This window comes from Gymnoscopelus microlampas, assembly GCF_963454915.1.
Source record: "Gymnoscopelus microlampas genome assembly, chromosome: 21".
Taxonomy (NCBI): Eukaryota; Metazoa; Chordata; class Actinopteri; order Myctophiformes; family Myctophidae; genus Gymnoscopelus; species Gymnoscopelus microlampas.
In genome coordinates this window covers 28,028,221-28,051,138 of record NC_139958.1, presented here as the reverse complement: position 1 = coordinate 28,051,138, position 22,918 = coordinate 28,028,221, and the positions used below count along the sequence as shown (strand labels likewise).

General features: G+C 41.9%; 1 protein-coding gene across 1 annotated transcript in view; it reads right to left on the bottom strand.

The window, feature by feature from the left end:
* igsf9a (immunoglobulin superfamily, member 9a) overlaps window positions 1-22,918 on the bottom strand; it is a 52,425-nt gene that overhangs the window by 6,726 nt on the left and 22,781 nt on the right. Inside the window, exons 7-16 of the mRNA XM_084046203.1 lie at window positions 20,758-20,899; window positions 19,622-19,767; window positions 17,945-18,087; window positions 7,314-7,454; window positions 6,624-6,740; window positions 6,054-6,204; window positions 3,785-3,896; window positions 2,091-2,281; window positions 1,562-1,779; window positions 1,056-1,140 (exon numbers count right to left, since the gene is read on the bottom strand). Of these exons, the coding sequence (XP_083902329.1) occupies window positions 1,056-1,140; window positions 1,562-1,779; window positions 2,091-2,281; window positions 3,785-3,896; window positions 6,054-6,204; window positions 6,624-6,740; window positions 7,314-7,454; window positions 17,945-18,087; window positions 19,622-19,767; window positions 20,758-20,899 (1,446 nt within the window). The remainder of the gene's footprint in view (window positions 1-1,055; window positions 1,141-1,561; window positions 1,780-2,090; window positions 2,282-3,784; window positions 3,897-6,053; window positions 6,205-6,623; window positions 6,741-7,313; window positions 7,455-17,944; window positions 18,088-19,621; window positions 19,768-20,757; window positions 20,900-22,918) is intronic.

The window sequence follows — 22,918 nt, the reverse complement described above, 5'->3', positions numbered from 1 at the left end:
CTCCCAATTTAGTTGTTACAGTATGTCAATTTCCGATTCCCCATGCAACTACTCCTGTGGTTGGTTGAGGGGCAGACCCAGAACCACGTGTCTCTTCCAATATGCATGATGTCAAGGCCACTGCTTTTCACATAAAAGTTCCAACGCATAAGGGGGTGTATGCTATTGTTCCTAGTTCCACACCCCACTGCCCTGTGTCTGCGTGACCGGTGCCCTGACCAACCTGTGGGAGGCATTAATGCAGCACTCTCCCCTCCCGGCTTCACATATTTGTGCTCGTATGGAGGCATTGCAGAGGATTCAAAACCATAGTCTCCACAGTGGCAGGTAGGGACATTCTCCCTGCGCCACCCAGGCGCCCCCCCTGTAACTTTTGTTGATTTGATGCTACTTATTCTGTTAGGATACAACTATATACTATTATTCATATCATAAAGATTTGCATTACTTTGAAAAGGTGGGTAATCTCCTCATCATAAATAAAGCATTTGTAGTTTTCTGCGTCTAGTCTTAATGTATCCTTCACTACCAAATAGATCATCATTACTGTTGGTGCATCCACTTACATAATTTACACATCTGCGTGCTCCACTGAGATTACCACCACAGCCCTGTTAAACAATACTTAAACTGTGGCTCTGATTTTCAAGCCTGTCTTCGTGTTGTACCAGTGGGAGCTTCAGATCTGTTTGGCTGATAGTTCTGCACACTGTTTCTAATGAAACATTCATTTCATATCACACATTCGCACATAAGCATTGGAGAGGACCAGAACAAAACTCTTTGGAGAAGTTATTAGCGGGATATATTTCTATCACTCAGGCCCGTAATAGGCAGCATCCCCTAAGGGCCTGCTCTAATTTCGCTCGTACATTATGGAACATACAGTAGGGACGCTTGGTGAGGGTGGGTTGTTGTATAGAGGAACCGAGAGAGAGAGAGATACCGAGAGAAAACTGAAAGAGGACAGTATGTGACATGGGAGGGTGGGTGGGGGGGGGGGGGCTTGGAGGGATGGAGGTGTAGTGGGGGCAAGGTTGGTCTCATACACCTACCTATGGTGGAGACGTTGACTGATGGACTGGGCTCGCTCAGCAACTCCCCTCGACGAGATAGCAGCCGCAGCTCGTACACACAGTCCTGCACACACGCGCACACACACACATACAGATATACGAGCACACACACACACACACACACACACACACACACACACACACACACACACACAGTGGGGAGGACAGAGGATGAAACCACACTTTGTCAACACAGGCCTGCGCCTGCAATGCTAATGAAGTTCATTTGAATTCATGTAGGCCTATATGGGGAGGAGGGGGCAGGGAGAGGGGGAGGAGGCGAGCACAAAGACAAGACAGCCGCGTACATAGATTGAGAGGAGACCGAAAAATGATGGCTGCCATCTTAGTGTGCATAATCTGAGAAACTCAAAAGGCGAAATCACAGCGGCGTGTGCTATAGATAAGAATCTTGGGAAGCATTGGACGAGGAGCCTAGAATGATTAGTCTCAGAGGGAGTAGTGTGACTGCCGTGTTACAGTACCTTGCGTAGACCTGGAACGATTATCTCGCTACTGTTGGCACTGATGTCCTTATCCAGATTAAACCACTCCCCTTGCTCGGTGCGGGATTGGAGAACAAAGCCTGTGATGGGAGGGTGTTGAGCCACGGGGGGAGACCACTGCAGGACCACACCTGCTGAGCCCTGATTAGCTGACAGCATCATCGGGGGATTTAGCTCGCTTCTCCGTGGAGGCGGATCTGATGCGAGATGAAATAAAAAGACCCCCACCCCAAATGATCAATCAGCCATGCGCTGTGGGAGGAAATTAAATTACAACAGAAGAAATGGCCACTTCCCCTGATGTTCAACCTTGAGATTGTGAGGACAGTTATACCCTCTTACCCAGTCACTTCACACCACTTCGCACACACACACACGCACGCGCACGCGCACACGCACACGCACACGCACACGCACACGCACACACACACACGCACACGCACGCACGCACACCCGGAGACACAAAAATAGAGGTGGAGAAAGATAAGTCTGGTGTTCTGGTACTGACCCAAAGTCCGGAGAGTGGCAATCTCACTGAAGGGCCCGGTGCCAACGCGGTTGTGTGATAGGACACTGAACTGGTAGTCGGTGGCCGGGGACAAACCTGTCACCCGCAGCCTGGTACCGGTGGAAGGAGGCACAGGTACCGAGAACCAATCCCGTTTCCCACCATCATCGCTCACAGATATCTGCTTCACCCTGCAGACAGAAAAAAAAGAGAGGGAGAGACAGAGAGAAAGAATATGAGAAAGAGAAAGAGAGATAGGGAATGTGGGGTTGCGTGGAACATGGCAGCAAAGTAGGTTTCATTAATCATTCATAATCACCCTCCATTCCAGATTTCGCTGTGAGAAATGGCAACGATGTATCGTCGCTGTCACAGAAGAACTTGCAACTATAATTTTGGCAATTTTCACATTTTATTCTTGAGATTTAAATATTCCTTTGTAGACGGACCAAGCTGCCTGTCGCTAGGGAGAATTATTAATCTTTCAAAACCTATGGTAAAACTTTCGAGGGCACATGGTTGGCGCTCCATGGTGGCTCAACCACTTTATGTGCCAACCACATAGCAGCAACATCCTGCAAATATTACATATGCAACAGAGATTGATCATTTATCTACAGACGAGAGCTGGCAGGGGAGTTTTTATTAAAAACATTTTTGTGCTGTCCTGTTTCTATTCTCCAGCATAGAATACTGGCACACTCAAACACAAACTCTCACAAAGTTACTCCCACTCAAACTCTTTTTCTCGCTTCCTCTATGATTTCAGCCTCGGTATTAGGATTTAATCGGCTTCATCCTCTCTCTGGTTATTTGTATCTATATTTGCTGTTCTGTTACTGCTTTACACCCAGACACGATCTGTTATCATTTAGCATCCGTCCAAAGCTGTGTTGCTCTTTCTCTTGTACAGTAGGTGATGCTTTTAATGGCATGGCTCTACAGGAGTCTTGCCATCTATAAGAGGTCGGTATGTGTGTCTGGAGCTAATGACGTAAACCACTGGACAGATCAGTGCCAAATGTCTTGTGCACACTGCCAGCAGGCCAGAGACATAATGACACTAATGTAATTCTCACAAATATGTTATTCGGAGTCATAATTATGTCATAGATATGTCATAGACGACACAGGCAGGCAGCATTGTGGATGATCAATAACCATAATGTTCCAGCATATGTTCAATGATTGTTTGCCACAAATACTATGAACAGTAGTAGAACATTATTTATGAAGCACAATTCCTTTTCTGACTGATACGTCATAATATTATGAAACTGTAAACTAGACCATCTCTCAACTTCTGTCATCAATACATTACAACTATATGAAAATTGTTTTCCTCCACTGTCGCATTTGGCTGTACTGCTCTCCCCTGTGTAATGTAATGATCACGCTCAAATTATTCTGGTTGGGTGTCTCCTCTTAGCCTACATGACTGTATTTCCTCCTATGGATACGGTACATTTTATAATTTGTTACACCTCTCATCTATATTGCATCTAGAGTGGCCACTGCAGATAACAGTTCCATATAATTTACAGCAGGCGTATCTTATTTTATGGTAGCTATGAAAAAAGGCTATAACTGAGAAATGAGTTCCTCATCCCGGAGATCAATAGTCTAATGCCGGGGTGCTGTCGATGGCTGCCATGGTTACAGTCCGAGGGGAAAGTGGGAGGCTTTACACCCACCAAACTGAAAACGTCTGCGCTGATCCTCCATCAAAGCCTGCCTCCCAGGATATGTTGGCCTGCGTCACCCCCGGAGAGACGGACAGAGATGTTGCCGCATGGGGACTGGTCCCTGTAATGGGAAGAACGGAAGGGAGTTGATGAAGTGTCAGCTGCCGGCCTGGCCCTTACACCCCTTCAGTGGTGTACAGTAACTAAGTACATTTACTCAAGTACTGTACTTAAGTATAATTAACTTCACTGGTGTATTTCCAATCATCAGTAATCTTAGTTTTACTCCACGACATCTCAGAGGCAAATATTGTACTTTTACTCCACTACAATTATTTGAAAACTTTAGTTACTAGTTAATTTACAGATATAAATTATTATATTATAAAACATACATTAACCACTTTAGCCCTATTTTATACCTAGGCTATTTGAAAATAGCAGATCTACAAGCTCACAACGCGTCGCGATGCGACGCGTTGTGAGCTTGTAGATCTGCTATTTTCAAACATAGTACTTTTACTTTTGGTACTTTAAAAACATTTTGATACCAGTACTTTTGTACTATTACTCAAGTAAATTTTGAATGTCGGACTTTTAATTGTAACAGAGTACTTCTACATTGCAGTATTGATACTTTTACTTAAGTAAAACATTTGAGTACTTTTTCCACCACTGCACCCCTTCCAAAGTATCGGTAGAGGCTTGTTAGATTGCTCATGGTAACAGCTAGAGGACAGACACCAAGAGAACAAAACAAGACTTTCTCTGCCTATATGAGACATACACCATTTTATTTTTGAGTTGCGTGGGCGGTGAACTCTCCTTGCTTTGTAGTTTCTGTTTAGTTGAAACAGACAGACAGACAAATCTGAGACACACACGATGTAGAGGGAAAGACTTTAGGCCGGATGTGAACAGATCAATAAGTGTGTACTATGAGCATCTTCAATGGGCATGAATCAATAGCCACAGCCAAAAAAACAATAATACATCACCTACAATTATTCGCTGGAAATTCCCTATTCCCCGGAGCTAATCTCACAAACCGATCAGCACCAATCTTTGCATGCATGCTGCCGGTACCTCCACAATCGCTTTTTTCTCTCCAAATATGTTTTATACTTTTTGAAATATTAAATGTAATGTTACTACTAGAATGGCGCCCGGCCTACTCGGGGGTCATGCAAGTTAAATCGGGAACGATGCAAGTCGGACTCGGGAACCCATCTACGCAATACCCATTGTTCTTGTTGTACTTGTTGTCAGAGTACCCATTGTACCCATTCTTAGAGTACCCAGTGCGGTAGCCATTAACATAATCGACTAAATATGGAGATCCCTGATGTTGTCAGAAACTTCTGACGTCTTGTTGATGACGTAGATGGGCATACGTAAATAGAGTTATATTGTACACACTTGCACACTAGCCCGTCTTTACCATAGAAATGCACGGCAGACAGACGCTGCGATGTCAACAAACACTTTCTATGGACAAGGCCCCTGACATCACAGGCTGGCCACATGAAGTCGGAGATCCACATTGGAGCCACACAGTTCCCATGTGGATAATGAGATCCACATGATTCAATTTACGAAAAAGGGCTTAAGTGGTTAAATAACTAATAACTGCTTCATGTGAAAACTGGTATAGTTCGGAGCTCTGGGACATGACACCTCATTGATTCTCACGTCCATGATTCAGTTATGATGGTAAACAACAACATCACAGAGGCAGATTACATGATTGCCATCAGATTTGGAGAAAAACAAAACAGCAAAAAAACAAGGAAAGGAGCAAGCTGAAGACAGAGTTATGACCCATGATTGAAGATGCCAATGTTTTGACTCTGTTTTGTGGCATTTTGTACAATCCGTTTGTAGTTAAATTAGAAACTGGCAGGAAATTAAATGCCTGCCTGCCACTTGGTTGAAATGTGTCTCAGCTGTGCTTGGAATAAACAATAAACAATGTTTCTTCCATCTTGACTTGCAGCAGTGTTGTGACGGATTCAGCAGAGCCAGGTATTCAGCAGAGCCAGGTATGATTCATGGTACATTAAAGAAACAATAACTTAATTAGGTCACCGTCAAACCAATTAGGGTGGATTGTAGCAGCGGTTACGGGTGATAGCAATTTATTTTACAGTAAATGACTATTAAACTTGATTTAATTTTCCAACTTAAATTGAATTTACTTAATATTAAACAACAGTGATTTGATTTAGTTTTGATGTTGATAGTAAAGGGATGAGGGATGTTTATGGCTTTTACTCACCCAAGACATGGATCAGAGTGCTGGCTTTCACAGAGGCCACATGGTTGGTAGCGCTGCACTCCCACACCCCCTGCTGATCCTTACTGAGAGGCTGCAGGAGCAGTGTCCCGTTGTCTGCCACGGAGTAAACAGAGCGAGGAGCCGAGCCAACCTACCAGGAACAACAATACCGTTCACGTGGAGGCCAAAGGTCTCTGCTGATTTACCGGCAGCAGGCCATTACAGAGAAAAAGGGTGCGTTTGTGCGTGTGTTATCTTTGTGTCACACACACGCATGCGTGTGCAAGCATCAACAGTGGGTTTACGTTTCAAATGCATGTTTATATGTTTATGTTTACCTGGAGGGCAGCTTCAGGATTCTAATCTTTACTTTGTGCATTTGGCGTCTTGTATTGCGGTGTCTAAAGTCTGATTTATATTAAGATGCGCGCCGGTGCCGCACATAATATCTAGGTGTCAAAAATAGCAGATCTATGAGCTTGTAGAAAGGCTATGTTGGATGCACAAGCACAGCACAATGTGCTAGAAAGTATTAAACAGAACCTGGTTATTTATGAAAGGTCAACTCACCTTTCTCCAGGTTATGCTTGTGGCTGTGTCCCCGTTTCCCTGACATGGGACTTTCAGCGTCCTGCCTGCCACCATGCTGTACTGTCTCAACGGAGTGACGCCAAACGATGGGGGGTCCTGTGGATTGGCAATAGCAATGCAGTTAAGTCAAGAAGATTGCCATATTTGCCACAATGGAATTAAAGACGGATTACAGCCGCTTTGGACAAGATTATCCTAATAACAAATGGATTAGCCAAACAATTAACTCTGCTATAGTGGGGCCATTGTGACAAGTACTGCTAATGCCAGAGGGCTCATACATATTAGGAGTTACAGTAAAAGGTCGAAACAATGTCAGTTCCCTTGCATTTTTAATTTGCTGTGGCAGACGCAGCTGCAGCCAATTAAAATACACAGCACCATGGAGTCCGATAGTAGACGGGGCATAAAGCACAATGCTGAGAGTACTGCTGTGAAAGAGGTTAGAGAGCAGGAGTTAAAGACCAAAGGTCCATAATTATAATCATCAATTACTGCAGGTTCCATTTACAGCATGCCATGTTGTTTTTTGCTGTTTTATTTGTCTAGTACATTGGAAATTGTGTATTTAATTGTGTAATAAGCTCTCGAGCTTTTTTGTGTTTTACTTCTACATGCATTTCTGTCGATAAAAACATCAATCAATAAATCAATCAATCAAAGGCTAACCTGTAGAATGACTGTGGTGGGCTGTGACGGTCCCATGCTGCCATAGCTGTTATAAGGGGTACATGTGTACACGCCTGCCGCGTCATCGTTCACCGTTGCCATGAACACCGAGCCTTCTGAGGTCATGGACCATCCTGGATACTGGGAGAAAAGTGAGAGAAAATGTATCTCAGTTCTACACACTGCTGATAATACTGTAAAAGTAATAATATTAATTGAGAATAAATACACAGTTTTTATTTATTTATTTCTATTATTTACAGCGTTTTAAAAGTGTTTTAAGAAGAATATTAAATGGTACTCAATTATCAGGCAACCATAGTGTCTTCATTGGCAAGAAGTTCAAAAAAACTAAAAGAAAACTTAAAATATATCTTTGGCCGGATATAGGTCTCACCACACTGAATTCTGAACATCAGTCAGGGGATGCATACGTACAGCATAAGCATACAGCATGTAAGCATACAGTACTAGTGTAGATCAATGAGTACACAGAACAGAATAGAATATATCCATGTTATACTGAACACACAGTGTTACAGTGTAGCAGTGTATACAGTAACTCAGTGGTTTTCAAACTTTTTGTGCCCAAGGCAAACCAAAACGCAAGTCAAAATCTCAAGTCATATCTGTATTCATATCAGTCACTGAGGGAGGGGTCAGCATTAGGGTGGCAACTATCGATTATTTTCTTTGCGATTATTCTATCGATTACTTTTTCGATTATCTTTTCGAATAATTGAGATGCGTGTTTTTTTTTGTACTTTATGCCAACGAATAAACTGCATTTCTCATTCACTCTCCATACACAAATTATACAGGCTGATCCCAGGATTTGATACAAGAACCTTCAAATCAAAAACTCACTTCCCTATTCCATCAAACACAAATAGAGAAACACTGGGAGAAGAAGTCAAGATCACACTGGCAGTAATCACATTTGTGCATTTTCAGCTCCTAAATTGCACCTCATCTTTTCTTCTAGTATAGGCTCTATTGAAACATAATGTGTTTACAGCATATACGTGCTACAAAATTGAAGACTGAAAAAGGAATTGAACCAACTCGAATCCACAGAAATGATGCAACCATAAAAGAAAAATCTACAAAGTGTATTTTATCACACAGACCTACTTCTTGTATCTGTACCAAAATCACATTGGTTATAGTAACCTATTGATTGTCAACTGATTAAAATAGCATCGCTAAAACAAGAACCAAGAACATAATGACTTACTGTTTCCAACAATCCTCCCACTAGTGATATTACCATTTTTGTTCATATCTTTTCCCCATATTCTTGTAATAATATCCTTTGACCAGCACAACTTTTCGTGTGATAACTGACTAACATTATGCCACTCGTGTTCATAATTTACTGTAAACAACAAACTTATCATACAATGTTTTCGGAAAAGGCAAGGCTAATTTATATGGGTATGGGTAGGGTAAGTTATTTTGGTCATGGTTAGGGTTTAGGGTATGCATTAGATTACTACAATATGCGACTTAAGGTCATGTTACAGCTCACTTTGTTTCTTAGTAGAACTATAAGTTGTCGTGACATCAGGCTTGACCGTTCCATTTAATTTCTTGTCATAATTTCCTTTTTATACCAGATATGGAAAAGCCAACATAGCTAGCATCATGACATGCTAAGAAAAGGATAGCTCTTCAAGGGCAAGGCACACCTGGACTTGTCTCACAACACACCAGTGTGCCTGAGCTTGGAGAGCTGCTATTTTTGGTGCAGGACACCCATGCCTAACTAAGTATAACTTTGGCTTACCCTCCTCTGACACTGACTGTGTCATGACAGCTACAATATATGTGCCACATATTTACTCACCTACACCGCATGTCATTTGGATGAACACCTTAAGAAGAGTGCAGTGTGCACCCTGGTGGTGAGTCTTCCATATTTCAAAACTGCCTGTCATTGTTCACTTGGATCTATATGTGAGTTTTTTCAATCCTCTGTCCCTCTACTCATCTATGCTATGTAGGGTGAGGCACCTTCTGTGCTTTGATGACACCTGTGCCCTCCTCTACAAGAGTCTATCTCTCCACGTGGGGAAACTCAAAACCCACATATCCATCTGCTGTGACAAGGTGAGTGATGGATAGGATAAAGGTAGTGTTTCAGGCCTGCACCAACGCACGCACGCACGCACGCACGCACGCACGCGCGCACACACACACACACGCACACGCGCACACGCGCACACGCACACACGCACGCACACACGCACACACGCACACACACTTCCCCTCTCTTTCTTTATTTCTCTCAGAGCAACTTGTCTTTCATCTCTGTTCATCGGTGTGTGAACCACTCCCAGGCCAATTTTTTGGGGTGTTCACTCAACATCCTGCGTTCGTGCAAGGTTTTGACAACAAATGCACGACTTTTGAAATCACTTGAGATTCGAGAACAAGGCAGGCACACCGACAGCGGGGCCTTGGGGCCCGTGAGGCACGCACAAGCGTGCTGTTAGGAGAGAGTGTGCCCGCACAGAGCAGCTGACAGCCTTGCACGTTGACGAGCATGTCATCCAAGCTGGCAAGGGATTCCCAACCTATTTTTCCTTGGACATCAGACAAAAGCTGAGACCCCTGCACGCACTCGTGTTAACCACTTTTAGGATTTAGAACAGTGGTTTAGAGGAGTGGTTCTCAAAAATAGCAGATCTACAAGCTCACAGCGCGTCACTTTGTGCCGCACTGCGAGCTTGTACATCTGCTATTTTTAAAGGTTTTTGAAAAATCTTAAAAGTGTAGGAAAAAAGTTTTAATAATTTTGAATGTTTTAAAACAAATTCTCTCTTCTGGGGGTACCTGGCACAAAACATTTATCAGATGGGGGTCCGCGGCCAAATACATATCATTTTGGGGGTCCTTGGCACAAAAACTACTGATTTAGACGGCATTTGTAGAATTGGCTTCAGGTCTGAAGAATGGGTTAAACCAAAATGAGGGGGGGGGGGGGGTGGCTTGGATATGGCATATTGTACACGCCTTTCATCATGATAACTTTCACCCTCATGTGATAAGTAGATCAAACCAAATAGACCTCTGTGCTCCTCATGCTATAGGTGCCAAAACGTCCCTCCTGCAGAGCCTGAAGGTCTGTTCATTTTACATTCACCAACCATGAAGGAATCAACGTGACTTACATACAGAGCAACAGGACTGACTGTGTGCCCATCTGGAACCTTCCAGTAATGACTTTCACCTTGGTTCAGAGAATGTAAAGAAAATAGATGTTTGTAAAACTGTACAGAAATGTCCTACAACTTCCATGTGTATTGCTTCAATGACAACATACAGTATTAAGTTAACTATTTAACTTACAAGAAAGCATATTTTCTTGAAATGTTTAGACTCATTTAAATGTACATTTCACAATGTGTCAAATGATGAGAATGTGCTAGAAAATGTTTATTCCCTAAATGTATTTAACCACATGAATCCTAGCGTCCCTATTCTGTGCATGTGGTAATACAGTATGCAAACATTCTGTGAAAATAGGTGAACATTTGTCGAAAATAGAACATCTACACTAGAGCATTGTGAGCTTGTAGATAAACTGTTTTCAGCCAAGAGATTTAGTGTTGAAGGAAAAAGGAGGGGACCAAGTATAGACCCCGTTGGGGACCCCGGTCAACAAAGTATGTAGGGCATACATGGGCAACCGCCTTCACTTAATGCAGATTGCAGGTCAATATCTAAATACTGATATATTATTGATTTCAGCTGTTCCAATTCCAAACATGCACGTTTACAAGACTTCTTTTATTTACTACATTCCATTCCATTAAATTGTCATGTCCAATGTATTTGCATTTAAGTATTACTAAATGCATTTGAAATTAAATAGAAATGTTACAAATGTTACTAGAATACCACTAGTGAGAGTGCAGATACACAATGTGCCCCCCCTCAAATGGGTGTGGAAATTTAGTGGCCCTCTCCATCATCGAAGTTGGCCACCCCTGATGTAGGGTTTAAGTGGTTAAAGTACAAACAGTACTACAAACAGTACAATAACAATTCTCTCAGCTCAACAGCCTTCTTCAACAGGTGATTTGTTGAACTGTGTGCTTGAGAGGAGGGGGGAAAGGGCTTTGGCGTTGTATTTACTGCATACCCATCTCCCTGCCAGCCTATCCCAGCCCAAAACACTATACCTCACACTATGGTGTCAAAAGGAACTCTTTTGTTGCATAAACTGCAACTTGTCTCCAGAACTCAGAACTCATGTAGACACTCTTCTCTCAGCTACTGCCGTCTACAGTCTGACTTCAAAGACCCTTATCTCGTTACCATGGTAACCAAGTCTGAACGACCTCAGCTCCTCTGTCTCTCCACCGCTGAATGCCAGAGACAAAACATTTCCACTGTCTCTAAAAGAACCAGATGCTTTTGGTTTCCGACAAAAACAGACTTTCTGTGCCTGCAAGAGCCAAAACCTAGGTTCAGATATCAGCGCAGCCCCGTGCACGGATAAGAACACAGAGGCTCACCCTATGTCTCCCAGATACCTTTCCCTGCCGAACAGGCACGTCGACCAACCAGCAGGGGTCCCGACTCACCGGCGACAAGGACACTATCCTGCCAGCTTTGCACCCGGCATGGAGTCCCATGGGACCTGGGGTGTCTGTGGAGGTGGCCGGCAGTGTTTCACCCCTATGGCAGTGGTTCCCAGCCTATTTTCATTGGAGCCCCCCCCTCTTCTTACATCTGACAAATTTGAGACCCCTCACACGTGCACACACACACACACACACACATGCACGCACGCAGGTGCACACGCATGCACGCACGTTTTTCAGACATATTAACAACTTAAGCCCTATATTCGAACAACGAATAACGCGTTGCATTGCGGCACGCTTTAAGCTTGTAAATCTGCTATTTTTGAAAATGTTGATATTTTGGAACTTAGTTCTGCTACAGTATGTGAGCTTGCCTTTGTTCGCCTATTTACAACCATTTCTGATTCTAAACACTAATCATTATTTTATACTTTGGCTATTCATAAATAGCAGATATACAAGCTCATAGAGCGTTACTTTGTGCCGCGCTAAGAGCTTGCAGATCTGCTATTTTTGAAAAAAATCGTGAACATTTGTGACAAATCTTTGAATATATATATTTTCTAAATCAAACATATTTAACTCAAATCTTTGCTTCTGGGGGGTTCCTGGAACAAAATACTTTGAGATGGGGGTCGGCGGCCTTGACATGAAAGTTTGAGAACCACTGATACAGAAACATAGGTGTTTCAGAAAACTGTAAGGATTTAGAAGACATTTGTAGAATCAGGTCCTCAGGTCTTAATGGGTTAAAGGGAGCAGGTTGTGCCTGACATCACTGCTGTTATAACTGGTTGTTGGCAGCTTGCCAGTGGTTAAAGAAGGCTAATCTCAGGACTCATAAGGTTATCACATGTGTGATACCAATAGTTCACTTCTATGTTGTGTTTCCTTATCAGAACATATACTGTTGGATTATTGCATCATAACCATCTAGTCACATTATCCATTCCAAGTGTGCTGTTGATTTTAGAATCTAAACTTCAAGGAGCATTTTGTATCGTCTTTGTTAGCTGGCATTCTGTTGGTATGAAGTGCACAGTTTTATCCCGAAATTGATGAATTCATAACTTCAGATTAAGGGGATAAAGCTGCAAAGCTCCCATAGACACTACAATAGACTCAATACAGAGTAGGCTAGGACAGGGAGAGTGAGAAAGAAAGAGAGAAAGTCAGAGACAAAATACATTTCTTCTCTCTTCGCTGGAATAAAGAGAGAGACAGAGCTAAAAGGAGTGAAAGAAGAAGAGACAGTGTGCATGTGTGCGTGAGAGAGAGAGAGAGAGAGAGAGAGATAGATATGGAGAACCAGGACAATAGTGAGAGGTATAACACAGAACAAGGAGTGCCCAAGGAAATTGCTCCTACACAGTAAAATCCACAGTTTAGGATTGAACATCCTATCACTGTCTATCAAGAGCAGGGATTAATGATTTTAATCTCTATATATCAATGTACATATCTATAATAGATGAGAATGAATGTCTCAGCCTTGGTCTCACAACAGCATATCTAGTCATTTTGCATTTTACAGCTGGACTGGAATGTTGATTTGAATGTGTCAAGTCTATGACTTGAGTCATCTATGATGTATGTAAAACATATGATTCTATATTTGGGCAAGGTTTCAGCGTGATCCGCTTCCATTATTGAATTAAAGTTAATATTTAACTTTCATTTGATAACGGAAGCAAAACTATTTCAATTGTGTGAAGAATGCACGGAGGTACTTCCTTGGCCTGCTGGCAGTGTGCACAGGAGATTTGCCACTGATTGGTTCAGTGGTTTGTGAGATTAGAGATTAGATTACATTTAGAGAGAAAGTGTATGGGAGAACATGATATAGCAAATATTAAATATATTGTGAAAATATATTTCCAGGATCAAATACATAAAATAACAGAAGTGTGAACATATAATCCCAAATCTTATGGGAAAATATTGTGGGAAAACTATATTTTTGAATGTACAATAGAAAGCTGAATAAAATCCAAAGTGGCTACAACGTAGCAGTAACATTTTTAACCTTACATCCCACGAGCGAGATGGATTTTCTTTCTATGTTTTAGGCAGTTTTTTTTTTCTTCTTTCTAATCTCTCTCTCTCTTTTTTCATATAGTATCTTGAAACATGCTGTAAATGTGAAATACACAGTACAGTAAGTAACCGCAACCGCAACCGCAACCTCAGCTAAATAAAAAGGAACGGTTTTGGACATATGAGATTTCCACCCGACACAAGACATGTATCAACAGGACTGATGGTCACTTGGACCGTCAGAGTCTCCTGCAACAGGCCTCTTTTAAATCCCCTCCCACCGAGGATGCATGGATGAAACGAGGCAAGGAGAGAGGTAATGAAGAAACGTTTAGAGAACTGGGAGGAATTTCCCGGTAGCGTCATATTAAGCGACGTCAGTCAATTTCAGATACCAACAACACAGCTGAGCCCCACCCCCAACTTAATGACTCTGCTTAGACGCAGTAAAAACCCAGCTCATTGATGGCAATGAAACAACAGTCTTTAGTTATGTCACAGTTTAATTTGCCCCGCTTCAGTTACACATCGGCTTCCCCCGCGGCACCGACGCGTACACACGCACACCAACGCAGCACTGCCAGCTGTAGGGGTGGAGTCACTCATTAGCATCATGCTGTTCAGCTTGGAAAGTCTCCCTGGAAGGATTCACTGCTTTTTCCTCGCTCATAGCGAGGAACTTATTTAACCCATTTAGACTGGGAAAGAATGTGTGTGTGTTTTTAGATTTCTTTGGTTATTCAAAAATAGCAGATACAAGCTCATAGTGTGGCACAGAGTGCCGCGCTACGGGCTTGTAGATCTGCTATTTTTTTTTTAAATCTTTGAATATATGTTTTTTTAAAACAAACATTTTACCTAACATCTTTGCTTCTGGGGATTCTACAAATGTCTTCTAAATCCTAACAGCTTTCTGGAACACTTATCAGTGGTTCTCAAACTTTTTCATGTCAAGGACCCCCAAAATTATATGTATTTGGCCACGGACCCCCACCTCAAAACATTCAGTTCCAGGGACCCCCCAGAAGCAAAGATTTGAGTTACAAATGTTTGCTTTAAAAAATGGATATATTCATAGATTTGCACACATTTTCAAGATTTTTGAATGGCCAAAGAAATCTAAAATGACACAGATGCGTTCCCGGTCTTAATGGACTAAGAAAGAATACAATATCTCTATCCAGCAATCCAGCAATTTCTGCGGGCAGATTCGTCACACTGGGTGGCAAACTGCAGCCAGGAGTGCATTGCAGTCGATGAGAGCCAGGTAGACCAGCTTATGAACAAACATTATTTCTGTACGACAGTGACCTTTGTAAAATACTCTGTCCAGGAATATAAAAGTAGACATATCATATCACACATTGGTTTCTGCTGTGTTGCTTTTCAATGTGTACACTGTAAAATCTTATTGAGGTACTGTATCTAAAGAGCACAGAGTCAAAAGGGCCTTTCTATGTGGAGTTTGCATGTTCTCCCCGTGTCCCCTAGGGTAAGTACGATCACAAAAAAACATGCAGTAACCCTGGTCTCTATACTGCCTCCCCCTGGTCAGCCGGGGCGCTTGATAGAGGGGAAAGGAACTGGTTGTTCCTTCCACGCGCTACGTCCTACCGGGGAAACTCCCCCTTGTCAGATGATAAGAAGCGGCCTGCTCACTCCTCATGCAATGAAAGAAGCATGAGCTCAGTTCGGGGCTCTCTCCAGGTTGGCAGAGGGAGAGTAGCGCCCAGGATTACAAACTTAGGCAATTGGCACTGGGTGAAAAAATGAGTTACAAAAATCGTGGGATAAAAAATGTAAGCTAAAGAGCACAGCGTACGTTTCCGACTGTGACGTGCTGTTATCGAGAGACTAACCATCATTGACAGCCTGACAACCACATCTCGCAATACTACCGAGTCAGAAACGATAACTGGCGCTGTTTAGACGCCTCAATAAAATTATGTAGAGTCCACATCGAAAAACTAGCGATCAGAAAACAACCTGTGATATGTCTTCTTTTACATTCCTGAACCGATTATATGACAAAGGTTGCAGTCATTCAGAAATAGTGTTTGTTGTGCTCGGGTGGCGCAGTGGTAAAGTCACTGCCCACCACCACGGAGGTTGTGGGTTCGAATTCACTGTGGTGCAACCGGCTTTGTCGAGGGTCTACACGAACACAATTGGCCCGTGTTCGGGGGAGGGAAGCCGGACGGGGAGGGTGATATTAGTCATTGCACGTACTCCTACGGGCTGGGGCGTCACCTGTCAGCGGGGAGTGTTGCGAGAGGAGTAGGACGAAGGCTCTACGTCCTCCTGGTGGGGGCTCCTCACTGGCAGGTGAGTCAGTAGGATACGACAGCAGTGACAACACAGATATGTGTGTGGGGAGGAATTAATTGGCAAAACGACTAAATTGGGGAGAAAAAGGGGTAAAAAAAAGAATTGTCTAGTCTATAAGTTGTTCATAAGCAGAAATTAGTGTTTGTTCATAAGCTGGTCCAGCCGACTCTCATTGACTGCAACGCATTTCATCGAACTTCCGGAGCGAGTTTGCCAACCATGTGCGTCAATGGCGTATGCCCAGCGTCGAGCGCTTCTATTTCTTCTTATTGAAATTCCTTGGCTCATAGCTCCTCAGAGATGCCTCCTAATGCTCGCTCCTCTGTCCTTGAAGAACTTGGCATGATCGCCAAATTCTTCTTCTATTTCTGGTTCAAGTATGGGATAGGCTAGAGGAGCGAGGAACGAGGACAGAGCAGGATAGCCTGATTTACACTTTGCTGTACGTTGTGAGCGTGCAGATCAGCTATTTTCGGCATAAGGCACCATCGTATGACGGAGTATAAATGAAGCATTATTTATGCCCTTCAGCCTGTTTTAACCACAAACCCTCTGAATATGCACTGTCAATTCTCTTCTATTCTACCACCTGAAAAGGATCAAACTCAAGCAGCAAAAGCAGCACCTTTCTGCCATGAATTAAAGATCACTTTACACACAACCATGGGCCTAGGATGGGATTGGGTGACATATTGTGTAACACTGCTGTCGGGCAGAAACCTTGTATCTCCATATTTGATACATTCACATTCTCCATACATATTATATTATATTTATTTATTTTTGTTTGATCTACATGATCACGAGGCACACGTTGTGAGCTTGCAGCTGTGCTATTTTCGCATTTTTCGTCAATTTTGAAAGTGAAACTGGTTAAGGCTGTCTGTGGGTTTTATACATATTCAACCAATGAAAAGTATTGACAGGAGCTTGTGACTTAATAATAACTACATTGGATCCATTGGAACACAGGTTCTTTTTTGCCATTTTCTGAAAAATAAGTTTTGGACATACAAGGGTTCCACCCGACAGCGACGATAGGTAAGCTCAGGTGCAGCCAACTTTATCATTCAAAGAAAAATATAAAAAAAGATGCAATGTGACTTTTGTCAACATTTGGATGACATTTACGCAACATTTTCATAAAAAATGAATGGATTCTCCCCACTAGTTGCTTGCAGTGCAAGAACACAGCAAACTGCTGCAGTGTGGGCGGCCCATACAGCAGAAATAAACAAACAAAAGTGTGTAGGCATACTGCAGAGCTCTGACAGTATTATGAGGATCTTCCAGGTGGGCAGACACAAGTAAACTACTTATACCAATAGGGTCATCACGAACATGACATTTTACTTTATGATTTAATTACCATACAAATAATTGCGATTAAGGATTTAATAGTTTTGGCATTGAAAATTGGAACATATAAATAAAAATTGCATTTCTGTTTGGCTTTTAGGCTTTGTAAACAAAAATCACACCGGGCAGATATGACAAATAAGTTAAAAAAAGAAATCACTTACAATCGGTACCAACAATCAAAATTAATACTGCACTATGGCCAAAATAGGACATAGCCTATTTAATAATTGTATACCTACGATTAATAATTGCGATTATCACAAACAAATCGGGTAATTATGTAATAATTGTGACAGGCCTACTTACCAAAGACAGATTAAGAGGCTCTCCGTCCTTGGTCCAGGTGACTCGTAGCAGAGGAGGCTGAGCCATCATAGGACAGGTGACAAGGCCCTCCATAGCTGTGGGAAGGTATGTTTCCTTGGGCATTTGAAGAGCTTGGGCTGGGTCTGCACAGAAGTGGGGAATCAGAATCAGAATATTATGCAAAATCAATCCTATTTTGTTCATTAGTCAGTAACATTAAAACCCTTAACCCAGGAATTCAACTTTTTCAGGCCAAGGACCCCTTGCTGAGAGAGAGACAGATTCAACTTTTCATAGACAGTTGGAGTCAGGCTAATGAGTATTTTCAGATAGTTAAGCTTTTAAACCCTCAATATTTAGTCAACTTGACCGTTGGCTCTGTACTTGGTCTGGTCTTTTTCTTCACTACACCAACTCTCCGAAAATAGCAGATCTACAAGCTCACAATGCCTCGCAGTGCCTCGCATCGGCTAATGTTCCGCAACGCACAAAGATTTGGCCGACCCCGTGTAGTAACTCTGAGGACCCCCTCGGGGTCCCGGACCCCCTGTTGAAGACCCCTGCCTTAACCTATTAAACCTTCTATATTTAGTAAACTGGACTCTATCCACAAGTTTCCTCGGGCATTGTGGACATCACTTCCTGTCGATTTGATCAGGTATCAGCATATAAAATCGACAGGAAGTGATGCCCACAATGCCCTAGGAAACGTGTGGATACAGCCCGTAGGAGTACGTGCAGTGACAGATATCACCCTCCCTGGCCGGCTTCCCTCCCCTGAACACGGGCCAATTGTGTTTGTATAGACGCTCGACAAATCCAGATGCCCCTTGTGGCATTTTAACCTGAGTGCCCGCTGATGTCATTGGTATGCAGATTTTTAACTGTCCACAGCCCACTTCTGAGGCACAGAGCGAGTAGACAGAAAGGGGCATCTTATAATGAGCAATAATGAGGACCAATTACATTGAAAATGAGTAAATTGCTCCTTTAATTACTTAATGATAAGGCAAGACCATTATAAGCCAGACAGATGAGGCACTTGCAAAGATATTATTTTCCAATTATTTTTGATACATTTGTGGAACAATTTCTTGACATTGTAGCAAGTAAAGACACAGTCATTGAAGGGGTTTACTAAGTAATGCCACAAAAGATTCTCCAAATGGGTTGAGAGCGCTATCACAGAGTTGAAAAACAAAAACATAGCGTACAAAGGCAGAGGTAGACAGAATTAATTCATTTGTTCACAAGTCATTCAGACTTCATTCATTTATAATTCCTTCTCACATTCAAAATGATTTCATCCAGAATGAATTAGTTCATGCAGAATTCATACAGTATTCATTCATCCTTGGTTCTTTTTTTTTGTTGCTCAATAACTGATTCATTGTAGTTCACAATTACTTCAAGCATATTTGAACGTACCCTTTCTGCAATACCACCACTTATGCAAGTTCAAACATTTATGTAAAGGACATAAGACCCGAATTTAAAAATATTTAGCTCACAACATTTCCACCCTAAAGTATGTTATTGTGAAAAACTTAATTTGTAAATGTCCAAATTGTTTCCACTGAGTTTTAGCCCGAACATAGAATCTAGACGTCACCAGAGGTATGGGTAGGTGGATCGTCTGGCTATGACTAAGACTACAGTAGCTGGTACAGTACTTACGCATCACTGTGAGGCTGGCCGATGCAGTTGGTGGGGTGAGCAGTCCATTGGTTGGCATGCAGGTGAAGTTCCCAGAATCCTCTGGAACTAGACTGGAGATGAGGAGAGTGCCATCTACCATGATCTTGACACGTGATTTCAGGGTCCTTCGGGGGGGGGGGGGGCACATGAGAAATCACAAGGTGAACTGGCTTCTTCAGAATTATCGCAGTCTTGTCAGTTGTTGGCCTTGTTGCAATACATTCAAGTTAACCCATTAAAGACCTGGGACGCATCTGTGTCATTCTTAGCTTTGAGCTAAAAAGCATTATTTTACACTTTGGGCTATTCAAAAAAAAAAAGAAAAATCAAGAGCACTTGTGCAAATCTTTGAATATATATATTTTTAAAGCGAACATTTGTTACTCAAATCTTTGCTTCTGGGGGGGTCCCTGGAACAATATATTTTGAGATGGGGGTCTGCGGCCAAATACATATACATTTTGGGGGTCCTAAAAAGTTTGAAAACCACTGACATAGCAACATACGTTTTTTTCAAAAAACTGTTAGGATTTAGAAGACATTTTGCGGAACCTCAGGTCTTAATGGGTTAAACTGTCTCTCTCTCCAGCATCAGCTGCGTAGGAGGTTTCTCTATGGCGTATATTCACCAGTGAGCACAGCGAGGTTAAGCAAATTTTGTTTCATGTCACTGCGAGTGGGTAAAGGAGAATACTCAGTTTACATTTTTCATGCATTTTATCCGAACCAGAGAGAAACCAAACACTGGGAAAGCTGCCAGACAAACAGAATCACATCAACAGCCTGCAGATGCAATATACATATCTACATTCTGATTGTGATTCCCAACCTCTTTTCCTTGGAGCCCCTCTTCTTACATCAGACCCCCCACGCATGCACACACGGATTGCACACACACACACTCTAAAGTGTTTTTCAAATATGTTAATCACCTAAGAGCAATATACTTCTCATACAATGAATAAGAAAAATAAGCTATTTTGTGATCTTTTGTGACCTGTGTGATCTTTGGCATAAAAAGCATGTGGATTGGAGTTAACACTCAGGACTTTTTTACTGTGCATGCATTGTTTTTTGCATAAAAAATGTGCTTCCACCCTCAGATGTTCACTCACTCTATATGGTGCACGTTTTCACCGCCTCTCAGCCACACGTAAGTCATGTTGGGAGGATCCGCCACTGCCTGGCATCGCAGCAGTGCATTCTGGGACATGTTGAGAGACGTGCTCTTTGGAGGGATGACGATGACTGGGGGACCTAACACATCAACAACACACACACACACACACACACACACATTAATTAAGTACATATAATACCATGAATGTCTTCTCCTATCTCTGTCTGCATGTTCAGGCTGTGTGTGTGTGTGTGTGTGTGTGTGTGTGTGTGTGTGTGTGTGTGTGTGTGTGTGTGTGTGTGTGTGTGTGTGTGTGTGTGTGCGTCTATATTGTGTCTGCATGCATGCTTGTATTCTCTATCAAACAAAAAAGCCCACAGAAGAAGGCTGGCAGACAGGTAATTTGTCTTAGGAGTAAATGACCACAAGAGCAGATTTTTACAGCCATCATCAGTGATCAATTAAATGCTTTATAGATATAAATGCCACATGCACATGCCTGAGTAACAATTCAAGGGTTACATCCATTCTGTTTGTGACACTGCCAGAAACCGTGACCAAAGCACTGTGGAAGTCATGTTTTTTCACTATGATGTCCCCATGATTTTGCCATTATTTCTGTGTGTTATAGACGAAATGGATTATAAAGGCCTAATGTTACAGTTAGATCTGCTCCATGTAACCCTTATATTGTTATTCAGGTATGTGCATGTAGCCTGCATTGTGCAGTATTTGGAATAGAGATAGGTACGTCTTCGACAAAATACAATTATGCAGAGGTTACAAAAGGTATCGCACAACAGTCATAACATTGACATAAGAACGGAATAAAAACAAGGTTGTGTACTGTAAAAGCGCGCAAAGAACAGAGTATAGAAACATGCCTTATCACTGCTGAAAACCATGTCTACAGCTAAACAAATCCATTTCCGGGAATGTAGAATGCTATCAGAAGACTTCTGATAGCAAACCTCAAACGGATGTCTTGATTCTTGCAATGTATACAGTAAAAGAAAAAACTAGTTTAGTATTCTGAATTATTAGATAAATTACTTTTTATTTGTATTATTTTAAATTCAAGCCAATCATTTTTACCCCGCTTTTTTTTCTACCACTTTAGTCATTTCATGTGGCTAAGGGGGGCCAAGGGCAGAGTGCAAGTTCAGGGTTTTGTGTTGCCAATCCCTGACGTGATGCAAGCAGGGGAAACAGACAGTGGTGGAAAAAGTACTCACATTTTATACGTAAGTAAAAGTATCGATACTGCAATGTAGAAATACTATGTTACTCGTAAAAGTCCAGAATAAAAAATGTACTTGAGTAGAAGTACATAAGTATTGGTATTAAAATGTACTTAAAGTACCAAAAGTAGACAGTACTCATTGTGCAGAATGTCCCATTTCACAAGTTTTCAAATATATAAAATGTGTAAAAAATCTTTTGAAAATAGCAGATCTACAAGCTCACAATGTGCCGCATCGCGACGCATTGTGAGCTTGAACATCGACTATTTTCAAATGGCCAAAATGTATATATGTAGGGCTGAAGTGGTTAATGTATGTTTTGTAATGATAATCAAAAGTAACAAGTAACTCAAGTTTTAAAATAATTGTAGTGGAGTAAATGTATAATATTTGTCTCTGAGATGTAGCGGAGTAGAAGTAAATGTACTGAAAATTGGAAATACTCCAGTGAAGTAAAAATACCTCAAAATGTACAAAAAGGTGCAGTTCTTTAGTTAGTACATGTACTTAGTTACTTTACACCACTGGAAACAGACATGGTATGGAGGCAGTTAGCCAAACAAGAACTTATCAAGTTGAGTTGAGATATTTTGAAAATTGAGTGTTGTGATAGCCATATCATTCACAACATTTGCACAATGATTGTTTATTCTGTAGCGGTTGGAAAAACTAAATGGAAATAGAGGTTCTTCTGCGCTGTGTGGTTTGAAGCAACACATTTATTTTTGCCAAATACTGTGAATACTGTCTTAATGATTTTGCGGAAAGAATGATTACATTATTACAAACTTCCAGCAGTCTGCCCTGCATAGCTTATTTCTCTCTTTGACTGGTGGATTCAGAACTGCTGAATTTGGCCAAGAAAAATATTACTTAAAAAAAAAAAAAAGATTGCTTCATTTTAATAGCTTA